This window comes from Bos grunniens, chromosome 3 (assembly GCF_055505025.1).
Source record: "Bos grunniens cultivar Pamir isolate PY7600 chromosome 3, Bosgru_T2T1.0, whole genome shotgun sequence".
In the NCBI taxonomy this organism is placed as follows: Eukaryota; Metazoa; Chordata; class Mammalia; order Artiodactyla; family Bovidae; genus Bos; species Bos grunniens.
Genome location: NC_141167.1, coordinates 17,761,447 through 17,780,606, shown reverse-complemented (window position 1 = coordinate 17,780,606; position 19,160 = coordinate 17,761,447). Strand labels below are relative to the sequence as shown.

The window sequence follows — 19,160 nt, the reverse complement described above, 5'->3', positions numbered from 1 at the left end:
TGTGATGGGTCTGTTAAGATTTTCTATTTCTTCCTGGTCCAGTTTTGGAAAATTGTACTTTTCTAAGAATTTGTCCATTTCTTCCACGTTGTCCATTTTATTGGCATATAATTGTTGATAGTAGTCTCTTATGATCCTTTGTATTTCTGTGTTGTCTGTTGTGATCTCTCCATTTTCATTTCTAATTTTATTGATTTGATTTTTCTCCCTTTGTTTCTTGATGAGTCTGGCTAATGGTTTGTCAATTTTATTTATCCTTTCAAAGAACCAGCTTTTGGCTTTGTTGATTTTTGCTATGGTCTCTTTTGTTTCTTTTGCATTTATTTCTGCCCTAATTTTTAAGATTTCTTTCCTTCTACTAACCCTGGGGTTCTTCATTTCTTCCTTTTCTAGTTGCTTTAGGTGTAGAGTTAGGTTATGTATTTGACTTTTTTCTTGTTTCTTGAGGTATGCCTGTATTGCTATGAACTTTCCCCTTAGCACTGCTTTTACAGTGTCCCACAGGTTTTGGGTTGTTGTGTTTTCATTTTCATTCGTTTCTATGCAAATTTTGATTTCTTTTTTGATTTCTTCTGTGATTTGTTGGTTATTCAGCAGCGTGTTGTTCAGGCTCCATACGTTGGAGTTTTTAATAGTTTTTCTCCTGTAATTGAGATCTAATCTTACTGCATTGTGGTCAGAAAAGATGCTTGGAATGATTTCTATTTTTTTGAATTTACCAAGGCTAGATTTATGGCCCAGGATGTGATCTATCCTGGAGAAGCTTCCATGTGCGCCTGAGAAAAAGGTGAAATTCATTGTTTTGGGATGAAATGTCCTATAGATATCAATTAGGTCTAACTGGTCTATTGTATCGTTTAAAGTTTGTGTTTCCTTGTTAATTTTCTGTTTAGTTGATCTATCCATAGGTGTGAGTGGGGTATTAAAGTCTCCCACTATTATTGTGTTATTGTTAATTTCTCCTTTCATACTTGTTAGCATTTGTCTTACATATTGTGGTGCTCCCGTGTTGGGTGCATATATATTTATAATTGTTATATCTTCTTCTTGGATTGATCCTTTGATCATTATGTAGTGACCATCTTTGTCTCTTTTCACAGCCTTTGTTTTAAAGTCTATTTTATCTGATATGAGTATTGCTACTCCTGCTTTCTTTTGGTCCCTATTTGCATGGAAAATCTTTTTCCAGCCCTTCACTTTCAGTCTGTATGTGTCCCCTGTTTTGAGATGGGACTCTTGTAGACAACATATGTAGGGGTCTTGTTTTTGTATCCATTAGCCAGTCTTTGTCTTTTGGTTGGGGCATTCAGCCCATTTACGTTTAAGGTAATTATTGATAAGTATGATCCTGTTGCCATTTACTTTATTGTTTTGGGTTCAAATTTATACACCGTTTTTGTGTTTCCTGTCTAGAGAATATCCTTTAGTATTTGTTGGAGAGCTGGTTTGGTGGTGCAGAATTCTCTCAGCTTTTGCTTCTCTGAAAAGCTTTTGATTTCTCCTTCATACTTGAATGAGATCCTTGCTGGGTACAATAATCTGGGCTGTAGGTTATTTTCTTTCATCATTTTAAGTATGTCTTGCCATTCCCTCCTGGCTTGAAGAGCTTCTATTGAAAGATCAGCTGTTATCCTTATGGGAATCTCCTTGTGTGTTATTTGTTGTTTTTCCCTTGCTGCTTTTAATATTTGTTCTTTGTGTTTGATCTTTGTTAATTTGATTAATATGCGTCTTGGGGTGTTTCGCCTTGGGTTTATCCTGTTTGGGACTCTCTGGGTTTCTTGGACTTGGGTGATTATTTCCTTCCCCATTTCAGGGAAGTTTTCAACTATTATCTCCTCAAGTATTTTCTCATGGTCTTTCTTTTTGTCTTCTTCTTCTGGGACACCTATGATTCGAATGTTGTAGCGTTTAATATTGTCCTGGAGGTCTCTAAGATTGTCCTCATTTCTTTTAATTCGTTTTTCTTTTATCCTCTCTGATTCATTTATTTCTGCCATTCTATCTTCTAATTCACTAATCCTATCTTCTGCCTCTGTTATTTTACTATTTGTTGCTTTCAGAGTGTTTTTAATTTCATTTATTGCATTATTCATTATATATTGACTCCTTTTTATTTCTTCTAGGTCCTTGTTAAACCTTTCTTGCATCTTCTCAATCCTTGTCTCCAGGCTATTTATCTGTGATTCCATTTTGATTTCAAGATTTAGGATCAATTTCACTATCATTATTTGGAATTCTTTATCAGGTAGATTCCCTATCTCTTCCTCTTTTGTTTGGTTTAGTGGGCATTTATCCTGTTCCTTTACCTGCTGGGTATTCCTCTGTCTCTTCATCTTGTTTAAATTGCTGATTTTGGGGTGTCCTTTCTGTATTCTGGCAGTTTGCGGAGTTCTCTTTATTGTGGAGTTTCCTCGCTGTGTGTGGGTTTGTACAGGTGGCTTGTCAAGGTTTCCTCGTTAGGGAAGCTTGTGTAGGTTTTCTGGTGGGTGGAGCTGTATTTCTTCTCTCTGGAGTGCAATGAAGTGTCCAGTAATGAGTTATGAGATGTCTATGGTTTTGGGGTGACTTTGGGCAGCCTGTATCTTGAAGCTCAGGGCTGTGTTCCTTTGTTGCTGGAGAATTTGCTTGGTATGTCTTGCCCTGGAACTTGTTGGCCCTTGTGCGGTGCTTGGTTTCAGTGTAGGTATGGAGGCATTTGATGAGCTCCTGTCAATTAATGTTCCTTGGAGTCAGGAGTTCCCTGGAGTCAGGGTTTGGATTTAAGCCTCCTGCTTCCAGTTATTGGTCTTATTTTTACAGTAGTTTCAAAACTTCTCCTTCTATACAGCACCATTGATAAAACACCTACGTTAAAGATGAAACGTTTCTCTTGTTATTCAAAGACTTGAGTCTCAAGATCTGGGAAACTTGCAAAGGAGTGGGAAGGATCGAGCTAAATACGGAATCTCCAGAGGAAGAGCTGAGAGGGCGCCTGCTCTCTGAGACACCGAGGCCTGAACCGGCTTCCATATGACACTTCAACCAACGGAGGATCCTTCGTTATTGAATCCGAGTATGTGAAACCACGAAAGTGAAACCCGGGGGTTCAGAGAACGACTGGGTAAACCACTGGCTAAAACTATGTTAAGTTTTCTGATGATATTTTGAGAAACAAGATCCTTCAGTTGTATACTGTGATGAAAATGCATCTTGCTGACAAGGTCCCACAAACAAAGCTGAGATGTAGGCTGTGCCAACACAGTACCCTATTGGCTGGACCTTTCTCTCCCTAGGTCACATATTATTTGATCTGTGCCCCAGTTCCTCAGCAACTTACTCTGTGATTTCAGAGTAACAACTTCAGATAGGATAAATTAGGCCTTGATTTAGTCATCTACCTCACGTGTTGTATTAAAATATAAATCAACATATTTTAACCATTGTGTTCAAGCCTTTAGTCCTTCCTACCATTTTAATCAACATAAGAGAGTAACTGAGGGTGGGAATTTTTAGCCAGGAGTTGGTGACAACCTAATAGGTAGGACTCTGGAAATTACACAGCTGGCAACCTCTCCGTTTAGTGTTGCACTGCCCCTAATCTGGCAGTGCCATTTTTATATTTGGGGAATTTACTAGAGTTAGGACATTACACCATTTTCCTAATTCTAAGTTTAGTATAATTGGAAAAGATGCTTTAAATTTTTTTTTTTTTAGACTGTCTAAATTTATTTTTTTTTTAAACTGCTGGCGGTTTTCTTTTTTTTTTCATTTCACATATGATATTATATGTGTTTCACTGCCATTCTCCCAAATCATCCCACTCTTGCCCTCTCCCACAGAGTCCAAAAGACTGTTCTATACATCTGTGTCTCTTTTGCTGTCTCACATACAGGGTTATCGTTACCATCTTTCTAAATTCCATATATATGTGTTAGTATACTGTATTGGTGTTTTTCTTTCTGCCTTACTTCACTCTGTATAATAGGCTCCAGTTTCATCCACCTCATTAGAACTGATTCAAATGTATTCTTTTTAATGGCTGAGTAATACTCCATTGTGTATATGTACCACTGCTTTCTTATCCATTCATCTGCTGATGGACATCTAGGTTGCTTCCATGTCCTGGCTATTATAAACAGTGCTGCGATGAACATTGGGATACACGTGTCTCTTTCCCTTCTGGTTTCCTCAGTGTGTATGCCCAGCAGTGGGATTGCTGGATCATAAGGCAGTTCTATTTCCAGTTTTTAAAGGAATCTCCACACTGTTCTCCATAGTGGCTGTACTAGTTTGCATTCCCACCAACAGTGTAAGAGGGTTCCCTTTTCTCCACACCTTCTCCAGCATTTTTTGCTTGTAGACTTTTGGATAGCAGCCATTCTGACTGGCATGAAATGGTACCTCATTGTGGTTTTGATTTGCATTTCTCTGATAATGAGTGATGTTGAGCAAGAAAAGATGCTTTAAGTTTTTAAAGTTGAAGACATTTTAGTAAACATCTGTTTGTTTTTGCTTTTTTTTATTGTGATAAAATATATAAAACATAAAATTTACAATCTTAACCATTTTTAAGTGTACACTTCAGTAGTATTAAATATATCGACATTGTTGTGCAACCATTGCCACCATCCAACCCCATAACTCTTTTCATCTTGTAAAACAAACTCTGTATTTATTAAACAACAACTCTCCAATTCTTACCTCCCCACAGATCCTGGCAACCACCATTCTACTTTCTGTCTTCATGATTTTTGACTACTCTAAGTACCTCATGTAAGTGAAATCAAATAGTTATCAGTCTTTTTCTGACTGGCTTATTTCACTTAGCTTAATGCCCTCAAGGTTCATGCACGTTGTAGCATACTGCAGAATTTCCTTCTTTTTAAGGCTGAATAATATTTCATTATATGTATATACCATGTTTTGCTTAATCATTCATTCACAGATGGATACTTGGGTTGCTTCCACATTTTAGCTATTGTAAATAATGCTGCTTTCAACATGTGTATACAAATATCTGTTTAAGTCTTTCTCTTGCATATTTATCCAGAAGCAGGATTTCTGGGTTATATGACAGTTCTGTTTTTAAGTTCACCTTTTACATTATGTTATGGCTTCCCTGGTGGCTCAGACAGTAAAGAATCCGCCTGCAATGCAGGAGACCTGGGTTTGATCCCTGGGTTAGATGATCCCCTGGAGGAGGGCATAGCAACCCACTCTAGTATTCTTGCCTGGAGAATTCCACGGACAGAGAAGCCTGGTGGACTACAGTCCATGGGATCACAAAGAGTCGGACACGACTGAGCAACTAAGTACCATACAGCATGTGCTCTAAAAACTAAGCCATTGGGAAGCTTCTGTAAACTAACAAATTCATAGGTTAATCCTATGAATAAAGAGTAAAGTCCTGGCTGAAGTCCGAATATTTACCCTGAAATACAGCTTGACTTATAATCCACACTATGTGGCAATTTGTTCTATAATAATAAAAGAAACTCCGATTTCCAAGTCATCTCTTACTGAAGTTAGTTACCTTTTATGTCATCTTCATAAAAGACATGTCATACATAGAACATTTAAATACTTAATAATTCAATCTCACCTTTGTTTCTAATTCAGAATTCTCTCTTTGTAGCATGTCATATGCTATTAAAAAATGGTCTCTGTCTTTTGCTGCACTTGGAAGACTTTGAATTTCACGATAAAGGCATGTAAGTTCGGACTTTGATTTTTGCAATTCCTGATTTAAGAAATGACAATATTTAGTAGAACAAAACATGGCTTTCCATAGAAAATGTATACTACTGCTAAAAAGGAATCTTTGAAAAGATTCTGACAACTTTTTTGCTTTAAATATTTTAATTTATCCTCTGGCAGACAAATTCCTTTCTCTATTATAGTTAAAGAAAAGATTCCTTAAGTCAAAAATTAAGCATTCTTTTTCTAAATTTGTCTTTCTCTTTTAATCTTCCTGCTAAAAAAACAAAAGCAAAAACCACCCAGAAATTTAACACGAGGAAGCTCAAAGAGCCAAGGCAAGCGAGCCCAAGAAAGAGCCTAATGCTCCTTCTCATAGGGGGCCTATGTCTGGGTACTGGGGTCTCTACTCAGAGCTTGGCAGTACAAGCTGGTACAGAATTAGGTAGTTCCAGAAGCTAGCAGCAACCAGCCCAGAGGCGGTTTCTATACGGGGACAACCCTAACAGGGCCGGACTGTGTAAGAAGTGGTGTTTGTTGGTCTTGTTAAAGAGCTCTTCTCCACAGGCATCAGGGAACTGGGCTCCACAGGGCCTCTAGGAGGCCAAGTCTAAGGCCCCAGCTCTGCACTAGGTGCCCAGGCAGCGGAAAGCAGTCCTGGACCAGTCGTGGCTATGAAGGGTCACACGCCATTAGCATTCTTAATATCTATCATTGATAGGTTCAAAGACTGGGCTTCTATTTATCCCCACTTTATACACTTTAAGGTGTGTAGAGATAAATTCTTCAGCAATTCCTGCATTAGTTATATTACCTGCCTTAAACTGTATTCTTTTACAGTTACTTTTTTATAGGTCAGGTGCTATGTTGTTTACCCTTAACCTTATGACAACCCCATGAGGTAGGGTTATTGAAACTGAGGCTCAGAGAATGTAAATGATCTTGTTATTCACATAGCCAGGAAGTGATAAAGCTGGGATTCAAACTGATTTCAAACACTGCTCTTCATGACAAATTATGCTGTCTTACTTCATGCATATTCAGTGACTTAACTAGGGATTCCTCTAACCCTCTGATTTTTTTTCCATATTCATGAGAGAAAACACTTTAGTTAGATGTAGATTTTTATTAAGTTTCTGTATTGATGACATAGAATATGTAGCGTTTGATTGGTGGATGACAGGGCCTGAGAGCCAGGCTGTGGTGTAGCTCCCTATAACGGGAGCAGATAACATAAAATTTACTTTGTGGTGCTTCCCAGGTGGCGCTAGTGGTAAAGAACCTGCCTGCCAATGCAGGAGACATAAGAGAAACAGGTTTGATCCCTGGGTTGGAAAGATCCCCTGGAGAAGGGCATGGCAATCCATTCCAGTATTCTTGCTGGAAAATCCCATGGACAGAGGAGCCTGGCAAGCTACAGTCCATAGGGTCGCAAAGAATCAGACATGACTGAAGCAACCTAGCACAAAGCATGCAATACTTGTTACTATTCCCAAAGGCTTGAGATCAGAAAGGGAGGAAAGTGCTGATGAGGAGAGAAGGTAGGGAGTGGCCATCCAAAACCATAGTGAGAGGGCAAGTGCTATCAGTGTCCTACCTCACTCCGTGGAAAATTCCTATCGGTCATTAGCATGAGATTTAGGGCACTGTGCCAGCTCTCACCCACCCTGCAAACTGATTGTCACCATCCTCTGAATTAATGATCTAGACTTGATGAACTCACTTCCAGGTCTCTCTTCCAAATATAGGCTGGTATGTCTCCTGATGGACCTTTCCAAGATGGTATTACCAGCAGTAAAAAGGAGAGACAAGCCCAGGACTCTACAATCATCATAATAATCAAATCCCTTCTACTTAAAGGACTCTTTGGCTAGTGCTGGAACTCAGCCTGGAGAAACAGTCACCCTATTATTCCTAATATAAGTAATATTCTATAGCTATAATTTATTTTAAAATAAAAATAAATAATATGAAATCCCTTAACTGCAAATGCAAAAAGAGAAAAATAACATCCTAAATGGCAAAATACCTCACTTTCAACTTCCAAAGCTCTCTGCTCTGTATTAAGATTAGATGTCAACTGCGTTTTTGTTTTTCTCTCTTCTGACAACTCACTTTCAAATATTTCAATTTTTTCTTGGCTCATTTTCAATATCTGCAAAAAGTATTTTAGATAATTAATTCTATGTATTCAATACAATAGTCATGTATCCTATAAATTTTGATAATACTTTTCTGCCTAACTCAATTATAAAGTCATATGGGGAGAGACGAACCTGGCAAAACTAGATCATGGTACCATAGCTCATAAGATGGGTTTTTCTCTCTAAGCCTCTTTTTCTCAGCTGTAAAATGGAACTAAGACTTGTCCTATGTACATTATAGCCATAAGAGCAGGCGTCATCCTTACAATTTCAATATACTAGTTTATTCTAAATACAGTTTTAAAGGGCTCCTTCCTGAATGACTAATCCTGGAAGGTTTTCTATAACCACTGATCACGATCATAGGATGTAAATTTACCATTCTTTTTGCCTATTCTGGGGACTTCTCTCGTAGTTCAGTTGGTAAAGAATCTGTCTGCAGTGAAGGAGACCAGGGTTTGATCCCTGGGTGGGGAAGATCTCCTGGAGAAGGAAATGGCAGACCACTGCAGTATCCTTGCCTGGAAAATCCCAGGGACAGAGGAGTCCACCAGGGCTGCAGTCCATGGCGTTGCAGGGTCAGGCACAACTGAGCAACCAGCACGTCATCTATTTTCAGTAATTCTTAAGCATCCTTATACAGTCTGCCTCATCTGTATTACAAAATGTAACTGAAAATCATCTTTTAATTTCTTACTTCATTCAAATCTTGTACTTTCACTGTCTCTTGACCTTTCATGCTGGTTTCTCATCTGTCTTTCTATCTGATAATTCAGGCTCCAAGAGGGAAATCTTAATCCAAATAAACCGTCAGCTAAAGTACAAACATATATTTGCTATTTTTAAAAAATGCTGAAAAGATAAGCTACATTTCTTAAGAATCTCTTCCGGAGGCTACAGCCTTGAAACCTCCTCTACCAGCAATTCCATCTTTTATCTGGTCTTGGATCCTTTGGAGAGTTGCTTTAAGATATATTTCAGTCCTTGCTCTGTTTGGCAACTTAACCAAAGGGAACAAGCACTATTAGAAAAACATACTACAGAATCCTGATGATTCTCAATTAATCAAGTTGATAATTTACCTTATTTTTTTTAACTTTTATTTTTCATCAAACTTTAAATGTCTTATTTTGTATTGGGGTATAGCCAATTAACTATGTTGTGGTAGTTTCAAGTGAGCAGTGAAGGGACTCAGCCATACATATATGTGTATCCATTTTCTCCCTAACCCTTCTCCCATCCAGGATGTCACATAACATTGAGCAGAGTTCCATGTGCTATACAACAGGTCCTTGCTGGTCATCCATTTTGAGTTTAGCAGTGTGTACGTGACCTTCTCAAACTCCCTAATTATTCCTTGTTAGTGCTGATTGGCCCAGTAATAAAATTAAATGCAAAGGAGGTTTATGAGTATTTAGATGTAATTTCTGGAGAAGGAAATGGCAACCCACTCCAGTATTCTTGCCTGGAGAATCCCAGGGATGGGGGAGCCTGGCGGGCTGCCGTCTATGGGGTCGCACAGAGTCGGACACGACTGAAGTGACTTAGCAGCAGCAGATGTAATTTCGGAGAAGGCAACGGCACCCCACTCCAGGACTCTTGCCTGGAAAATCCCATGGACGGAGGGGCCTGGTGGGCTGCAGTCCATGGGGTCGCTAAGAGTCGGACATGACTGAGCAACTTTACTTTCATTTTTCACTCTCATGCATTGGGGAAGGAAATGGCAACCTACTCCAGTGTTCTTGCCTGGAGAATCCCAGGGATGGGGGAGCCTGGTGGGCTGGCACAGAGTCAGACACGACTGAAGCGACTTAGCAGCAGCAGCAGATGTAATTTAGAAACAGGAGACACCAACATTGATATTACTTATTACTGCTATTCAGAATTAGGTTTCAACAGAAACTTCAACTTGAACTTTTTAATTCAGAGATAAAAATATTCCTTTGCTAGGCTGAAGAAAGGAAGTAATTGATTTTTATCTAATCAAATTTGGGGGAAAATATTCTGGAGTTTGCTTATATTCCCAGGTTCATAACTTACTGCAAAGACTGTATTAACTTAATCTACAGATTAAAAAAAAATAAATCCATTAATTCAGTAAAGTTGGTTATCAATAATTTATCTTCCTCATGTTAAATATCAATAAAATAGAAATAGTAATAGAAATTTCACATTGATGAGTTGGGAAAAATGGGGAATGCCACTGGAAAAACGATGCTGAAACCTAAGTGTAGCTTTTACGTATCCTCCTACCTAGCGGTATGGACAAAAGACCTACTAAAGAATCATGTTGACTTCCTAGCAGAAATGCACAAGGATACAGGGAAGAAAATATTTTATCCCCAGGTCAGCTTCTCCCTGTTCATCAGCTGCCATATGCACTGATTAACGTTTCTGCACATCCACACATGACATACTGATGCACTTAACACTCTGGAGTCTACTTAGCCCTGCCCATGCACCTCCTGAGATGACCGAGTGCCAGGTGCAGAAAATGTTTTCAACTCTTAAAAATGAGTGCTCTGCCCATTTCTTTTGTGTTTTCTCTATACAAGAATGCCATGTACTTAAATGCTATAACTTCCAAGAGAGAGATTTTCAAAAGGATATATACTTGAAATTTACCATAGTTTGTGGCATACTAAAGACAGCCATACATTTAGGTGATTTATGTATTTCATGAGACTGATGATCAAAGTTTAAAGCAGAAAAACACAGGAAAGGGGTCACAATACTGTGGGAAATAAGCAATGGACATAGTGATCTCTAGACAACTGAAGGGAGCCTACCTCACCTGTCAGCCAGCAGTAAGCAAAGAGGTGAATGAACAGACTTCTAGGGGATCGCCTCACTGGCACGGGGTAACTGCCAACAACTCTGGAGAACACATAACAGCTCAGAATCTTCCACTTGCAGTGTTCTACTATCTGAAGGGTGGGGGCTATCTAACACTCTGAGCCAAATTGTGCCTCCCAGGCACCGTATGGACAAGAATGACTGCTGTCCCCCACCCTCCACCCCCAGCACGTGCTTGTGCCATGCTCTCCTCTCTCATGGGCACAATCAAAGGAGATGGCGGATGCAGGCGCTGCAGAGAATAAAATGCTGCCGGGTCATCACCTCCAGACAGGGACGTGCTCCGCGCTGGGTGTGCTGTAGACCCCGTGCATTATCATATGCTCCCTCTATGAATACTCAAGAGAGTTGGTATGATGTAGAAAATGGTCTCTAAGGCCAGACAGACCTGGATCAATTCCTGGTTGTGCCTCTTAAGTTATCAAGTTCCTCTACTCAAGTATGAAACAGAACATACCTAATCACGACGGGAAGGGCTGTTATAAGGATTATATAAGGTTATGTTAGTAAAACAAGATCACACATGTGACCGATGATAAATACATCATGACTACTTTTTATTCCTGCCAGATACTTAGCATATCTTCCATTTTAAGCATCTTCTGGGACTTCCCTGGTGGTCCAGCGGCTAAGACTTCATGCTCCCAATGCAGGGGGCCAGGTTTAGTCCCTGGTCGGGGAACTAGATCCCACATACTGCAAGTAAGAGTTCACATGCTGCAACTAAGCAGTGTCTTTGAGAACATGCATACTGGTAGCACTAAGACAGCCTATTTAATGGTAAATCTGTCTGCATGTAAAAATGGATAAAGAACACAGTCATATATGGAGGAGTCTGTTTGACTTAAGGGAGTGGTTTTCTAAATTACTTAACCTTTTGAAGTTACAGGGCTTCTCGCTTCCTTTTATCTTCAGAAGAATTCTTATGGAGAAACTGCAGAGTGCCCACAAACGGAGGTGTCTCTGGCTGATGTGGAGGTAGAACACCTAAAGATTTGGACCTATGAACAGCAAGAATCTCTAAAACACAGTTTGGAAATTATACTGGCAAAAAAAAGAGCTTTGAAGTCAGTGGAAATCTGAAATCCTGACTTCTACATTTGTGCATCTGTGATCTTGGTTTCCTCACCTGTAAAGCAAGGTGAACAATACCTAAGCTCTCCAAAGGCCTGCTAACCTTAAGCGAATTATGTCAACCCCCCCGCCCCAACTCCCAGTAAAGTTACTGAAACATTATAGGTACTCAAATATTAGTTTCTATCCTTTTACTTACTTTTTTGTAGGACACAGAAAATAAAGTAACTATAGGTCAGGATAATTGCATGAGACACTGAGTACCTGGCATCTTCCCTGGCAGCTCAGCTGATAAAGGATCTGCCTGCAATGCAAGAGAACCCAGTTTGATTCCTGGGTTGGGAAGATTCCCTGGAGAAGTGATAGGCTACCCGCTCCAGTATTCTTGGGCTTCCCTGCTGGCTCAGACAGTAAAGAATCCACCTGTAATGTGGGAGACCTGAGTTCAGTCCCTAGGCTGAGAAGATCCCCTGGAGAAGGGAAAGGCTAGCCACAACAGTACTCTTGCCTGGAGAATTCCATAGACAGAGGAGCCTGGCAGGCTACAGTTCATGGGGTTGCAAAGAGTCAGACACGACTGAGTAACTTTCACTTTCCCAAGACCTGTCTGAAAGCTGAAGATCCATGACAAGGAAAGCATGGCACTAGGTCAAAATCTGGAAATGAGCTCAAGGAGAAGTGCTGCTATTCTCTACCTACTGATTACAGTACTCAGTTCACTTCATTCCCCTGCTAACACCCTTGACTTAATACTTATTGATATCACCACTATCCAGCTACTAAACATAATCAAGGAAGCTTGAGGTTTTTTTCTTCATGAAAGATTAAGAGAGAACTTTGAAAGCAAAAACCTATTTATAGTTACATCCTCTTTCCTCAGAAAATGGCTTTAAAAATCATTTAAGTATAATTGACTACTTATTTCTTAAGTAACTTCTCTAATTTTAGAGACCTTCTACTTTATAGAGAAGAAGCATTTACTTACAGTGTTCCTCAGTGCCCCTTTCCAGCTGGCTCTATCTGGGATGAAGTAGGTGACAGGATCACTGAGAGTCAATATAAAGCTTTATTATTTTAGGAACCCACACATATTTCAAGCCTTAATGAGAAGGAAAAGAAAACTGGTTTCTATCATAGCCTAGACAATTGAGATTAGACAGAAAAAATTTTCTAATACTTTAGGGAGAAAAACTGCATGATCTTCTTTTTGGAACATCTTTAAAAATAAGATAGATTCTCATTTATCCAGAATGTCATAGAAAACGTCTATCATAGAGGAAGGTAGATTAACCAAATATTCTATAAGGGTCTTCTCTATTGTCAAGAATTCTACGATACAGAGGGCCACATGGTATCATATCTCACTTCAAGAAAGAACATGCCATGTTCTTTCTAGGCAGCCTCCAGTGAATGACTGAGCATAGTGAGAATAATAAAGCCTGGCCATTTCTGGCCAGTGTGGAACTTCTACAGGTTATTACTGTGCCAAAGCCGCCTGTTGGCCTGGGTTAGACTTCTCAGGGCTGCAATATTGTCTGAGGCTCTTCTTAACCGATTTTCCTTCTTTTTCTCTTTTCTTGAACAGATGTGAGAACTATATTATGACCTGAAGGTTTTGCCTGCCCATGTCTACTCTTTCCTTTTATCCTTCACAGGTATCACCCCTGTGAAGAACAACTCTTGTAATTCTAAGTTCATCTTGGTGTTGCTTCCTAGAGCAGCCTCCTTCAGGTTGATTTATGAATGACAGAACAAGGGATGGGCCACAAACATGGTCACCATTAAAAACAAAAGAAAATGATGATTTGATTAAAGACTTAAATATAAATATCCAACAAGTTCAGTGAGCTGCAAGAAGGATAAACTCAAAGAGACCCACACTGAGACACAGTAGAATCAAACTACTAAAAGACAAAGACAGAAATAATCTTGAAAGCACAGCAAGACAGAAGTGACTCGTCATATACAATGGATCCTCAATGAGATTATCAGCAGATTTCTCATTAGAAGCTTTAGTGACCAGAAGGCAGTGGGCTGATACATTCAAAATGTTGAAAGAAAAAAACCTGTCAACTAAGAATCCCATATCCAGCAAAACTGTCTTTTCAAGAGTGGGGAAGAAATGAAGACATTCACAGATTGACAAAAGTTGAGAGACTTTGCTACCACTAGACCTGCCCTATGAGAAATCCCAAAGGGACTCATATAGAGTGAAATCAAAGGATACTAGACAGTCACTCAAAGCCATATGAAAAAATAAAGATCTCAGTAGAGGTAAATATAGGCACAATTATAAAAGCTAGTAGTATTTTAACAATGGCTTGAAACACCACTTTTTTAAATATGATTTAAAAGATTAATACATCATATTAAAATTATATATGTTATGACACTGATGAAATTTGAAGACCTCATGCTAACTGAAATAAGAAAGTCACAAAAAAACACTGTATGATTCCACTTAAATGAGGTACTCAGAGTAGTCAAAACCATAGAGAAAGAAAGTAGAATGGTGGTTGCCAGGGCTGGGAGGGAAGGGCAGAATGAGGAGTGTTAGGGAATTTAAATAAATAGTCTTGTTTAGGCTTCAGAGACAAAGGCCTCTGACCTTGCTTCTAACCTGCCTGGACACTGCCCTGACTGGGAATGACTGCCTGCTGTGAGAGCAAAACTTGCAGCACCGTAGATAAGATGGGGGAAGAATCTTGAGATTGTTGAGCCCCTGAAGGGGTCCTGGCTAACCAAGCCCCAGGCTTCAGTTCAGTTCAGTTCAGTCGCTCAGTCATGTCCAACTTTTTGAGACCCCATGGACTGTAGCACGCCAGGCTTCCCTGTCCATCACTAACTCTTGGAGACTACTCAAATTCATGTCCATCGAGTCAGTGAAGCCATCCAACCATCTCACCCCAGGCTTAGCAACATTTCAAGTTTTACAAAACAAAACAAACAGCATTAACAGGAAACCAGGCTTGCAATTTGGTCACAGATTGATGACGATATCAGTTTGCATCCGTCCTGGGATTATAAGTGGGAACCCTGAACTGCAGTCTCTCAAGTCTCACACACGGAGCCAACATGCTGCCTGGGACCCTTTCCCAACTGGGACTCCAGATGTGCTGTGACACGGGACTTTCCAGCGCTGTTTAAGTCTGGATGTTGGTCAAAACCCACTTTGTTGATGTATTCTCTGCTCTTTCTATTTCTCTTCTCTGTTAATATGTTGAAAGTAAGCTAGATAATTCTCTAACATATATCTGTATTATTTATTTGTATATAACGAGTGGCTTATTTTGTTAACAAATCCTCTGAGATGAAAGAAAGTGCAAACTTTGGGCAAAAAAAGGGGTTATTGTTTAATGGGTATAGAGCTTCAGGTTTGCAAGATGAAGAAAGTTCTAGAGGTGGATGGTGGTGAAGGGTGAAAAACAATATGAAGGTGCTTAATATCACTGAACTGTACACTTAAAAATCATTAACGAAGTGAATTTTCTGTTATATGTACTTTACTACTGTAAAGAAAACAAAATCAGAAAGTTTATCACTATATCTGCACTAGAAGAAATGTTAATCAATGTTCTTTGGGCTGAAGAAGTATGGTACCAGATAGAAATGTGGACCTGTGCAAGGTAATGATGAGCTCAAGAAATGGCCAATAAGCATAAGAAAATACACTCAGTATCAATAGTCAATCAGGAAATGCAAATCAAAACTATACTGAGATATTACTTCATACCCATTAAGATGGCTATAATAAAAGAGACAAAATGTAACGAGTGTTGGTAAGACATGGAGAAACTGGAGCACTTATACACTGCTGATGGGAATGTTAGATGGTACAACTGCTTTGGAAAATAGTCTGGCAGTTCTACAAAAAATTAAATATAGAGTTAATATAGGACGCAGCATTTCCACTCCTATGTACATACTGAAGAAAAATGAAAACTTGTTCACACAAAAATGTGTACATGGATGTTCATACCAGCATTATTCACCACAAAGTGGAAGAGAGTCTGACAGTTTCTTATAAAATTAAACATGCACTTGCTCTGTGATTCAGTAATTCCACTGCTAGGTATTTATCTAAGAGGGAAAAAACAGACTGGTATGTGAATACTAGCAGCTGTTTCATAATAGCTGAAAACAACCTGATTATCTATTAACCAGTGGCTAGATAAACAATGGATAGTATATCTATACATACAGGAATATTACTCAGCAGTTTAAAAATGAACTACTGATACAAGAAACAACATGGATAAATCTCAAAAGCATTATTATATTAATAAGTGAAAGAAGCCAAACACAGAGTATATACTAGATGGTTCTATTTATTTAAAATTCTAGAAATGGTATGGTCATAGAAAGTGGTAGAGTGGGAGGCACTGATAGCAAAAGGTGAGGGAAGGTTTTAGGTTAACGAATATGTTATTTTCTTGATTGCAATGGTTGCAGTTTACAGGTGTATGCCTTTATCAAAGCACATTGAACGCAACTCTTAAAATACGTATTTTATACTGTATTAAATATTTAGTGAAATTAACTTTATAAAAGCAACAAATAAGTTTTAAACATTTGAAAAATGCTCAATCTCACTACCATTAGATGACTGAAATGAAAACTACACTGAGATACCCATTGTCATTTGCATTTGGTAAAGATTTCATAAACATTTGCATGTTTACTAAATGCAAATATTTGACAATATATTCAGTTAGTGAATCTTTGGGAAACTATCTTTCTCATACACTGCTGAGGGAAAAGGAAAATGATGCAATTTCCACTGGGCAGTATCTGGCAACACTGACCAAAATGACTGATGCATCTACTCTCCACCCTTATAATCCCATTTTTGTGACTCTATCCTACAGAAACACCTGTATAAATATGCAAAGGACTAGAAATAACTCGAGTGCCCATCAACAGGAGACTGGTTAAATAAATTATAGTACATCCACACAACAGAATGCTAGCTGCTCTAAACAATGAGGGAGATCTCTCTGTATGATATGGAAGGATCTCCAGAGGCATTTTAGTAAAAACAGAAAGAAAAAAAGAAAAGGAAGGAAAGGAGGAAATCTGAATAAATATTCAAAATCCTTCTATATGAATGAACATATGTATACCTTTATTCATAAAGAAGGATAAATAAGAAGTTAATTAAATCAACTTTAAATCAGAGTGCCACCATTCTGGGTTGCCTGGGAGAAATTCTGGTAAAGAATCCTGAAATCTTGCCTGGAAATTCCTTCTTCCCTTCCTTCCTCATTTTCTTTCCTCCCTCCAGCACCCTCCTTCCTTCATTCTTTTCTTCCTCCACCTTCTTTCCTTCCTACCTTTTCTCCTTTCCTTCCTTCCTACAAAATGCATTATTGCCTAGGAAAGAGTTTTGGAAGACAAGAAGAACATTGGCTCCTTGGGTAGGGCATCAAGAAATCCAGTGGCTATAATTTCCTTGATACTGAGGAGGTGGGGGGTGTAGGGCCCAGGGAGTTACAGTAAAAAAGACAAGCTCCAGTGAAGGAGATCGCTCAGCAACAAGCAACGTTACTCGTCTTAGGTGTACAAGAGCAAAGGCTGCAGCAAAACCACCTCTCTTTGAGCGGAAAGTCTGAAACCACCCTCTGTATGACACACTGGCTCTTGCTACAATCTGCCTTGGGTTTGGTCATTTTGCCCACCACTTCAGAGGCTGACTGTGCTGAAAAGACTGGAAGCTGTACACACTGGAGCCTAAACCATATTTTAGTTTTCTCTGATATGTGGCTCCCACTCCCCACTCCTCACCACTGGTTGAGGCTATAAAGCAACTTCATTTTGACGATTAAAAATGCCCATATTGGTTATATTTTTGTAAGACTCTTTTTTCTTTAACAAAACCCATTATATTTTTCATATTAATCATTCCCTGTGGGGAGGAAGTGAATAGAAACATATCCTATCCTCTATACTCAAATTTCTTTCTCCACACTCTGGCAAGGCAATAGGAAAAGGCGGGCAAGAAAAGAGTAGCACGTGCTCAGCGCCCAGCTGTAAAATGCAGCTCACTTCAAAATGAGAAGTCAGAAATAACAGAACTTTACTACCTCTACTTTCTGTTCAGTACCCACAGGTTTTCCAGGAGAGTGGTTTCCAAGATGCTTATTCTCTTGAGCTTCACAAGTTCGTCTTTTAAGTTGTTCAACCTGAAATACAAAAGCATTTTAAATACAAAGTGGGAGGGGGTTGCTTTATTTAAAAAATAGATAGGTTATACATGAATACATTCTCTGTGCGAAAAATTTAAACAATATATAGGTATATAGACTAAAAAGTGATCTTTTCCTTCACATAACTTTGTGCCACAATTTCATTTCCCTTTCCAGAAGTAACAATGTTTCAGATATACCCTTCCTGAACTTTATCTCACATGTATGTACGTGTGTTGTTGTTCAGTCGCCCAGTCATCTCCAACTCTTTGTGCGTGTATATATATATATTTTCTGTGTGTGTGGGGGGCTGGTTTCCCTGGTAGCTCAGATGGTAAAGAATCTGCCTGTAATGTAGGAGACCCAGGTTCAATCCCTGCGTTGGGAAGATCCCCTGGAGAAGGGAATGGCTACCCACTCTAGTATTCTTGCCTAGAGAATTCTATGGACAGAGGAGCCTGATAGGCTACAGTCCATGGGGCTGAGAAAGACACAGACACGACTGAGCAAACATATATAAATATATATGTGAAGTGAAGTCACTCAGTTGTGTCCGACTCTTTGTGACCCCATGGACTGTAGCCTACTACACCCCTCCGTCCATGGGATTTTCCAGGCAAGAGTACTGGAGTGGGTTGCCATTTCCTTCTCCAGAGGATCTTCCTGACCCAGGGATCGAACCCAGGTCTCCCGCACTATAGGCAGATGCTTTACCATCTGAGACACCAGGGAAGTCCAAATATATGTATATATATGTAAAACATATACAAACATGTTTAAAATACATTGAATATATTTTATCAGTATTATATGTACAAATTTATAGAGATTTAGACAACTTGAACAGTGTTTATTTATTCTTATGATTGCATTTTAAAATTATGATAAAATATACATAACACAAAATTTACCATTTTAACCGTTTTTAAGTATATAGTTGAGAACCACTAAGCACATTCACATTATTATGTAACCATCACCGCCATCCATCTCCAGAATTCTTCTCATCTTGCAAAACTGAAACTCTAATCATTAAGCAATAACTCCTCATCCTGCCCTTCCCCACAGCCCCCCAGAAACCACTATTCTACTTTCTATCTCTGTGATTTTTGACCACTTTAGGTACCTCATATAAATGGAACTATGCACTGTTTGTCTTTATGTGACTTGTTTAAGTAGTATAGTGGCTTCAAGTTTCACCTATGCTGTAACATATGTTAAA

At 39.0% G+C, this 19,160-nt stretch overlaps 1 protein-coding gene across 13 annotated transcripts in view; it reads right to left on the bottom strand.

The window, feature by feature from the left end:
* The window catches only part of CCDC30 (coiled-coil domain containing 30), a 146,084-nt gene that overhangs the window by 80,557 nt on the left and 46,367 nt on the right, over window positions 1-19,160 (bottom strand). For 12 of the 13 annotated variants that reach the window (XR_015157059.1, XR_015157058.1, XR_015157054.1 and 9 more), the window contains exon 9: window positions 17,837-17,935. Coding sequence is in view for 8 of the 13 variants with exons in the window: in XM_086382496.1 (XP_086238622.1) it covers window positions 17,837-17,935 (99 nt within the window). In the remaining 5 variants the exon portion in view is untranslated. Of the gene's footprint in view, window positions 1-5,584; window positions 5,723-7,708; window positions 7,835-17,836; window positions 17,936-19,160 lie in introns of all 13 variants that reach the window. The other variant, XM_086382562.1, reaches the window with a different exon arrangement.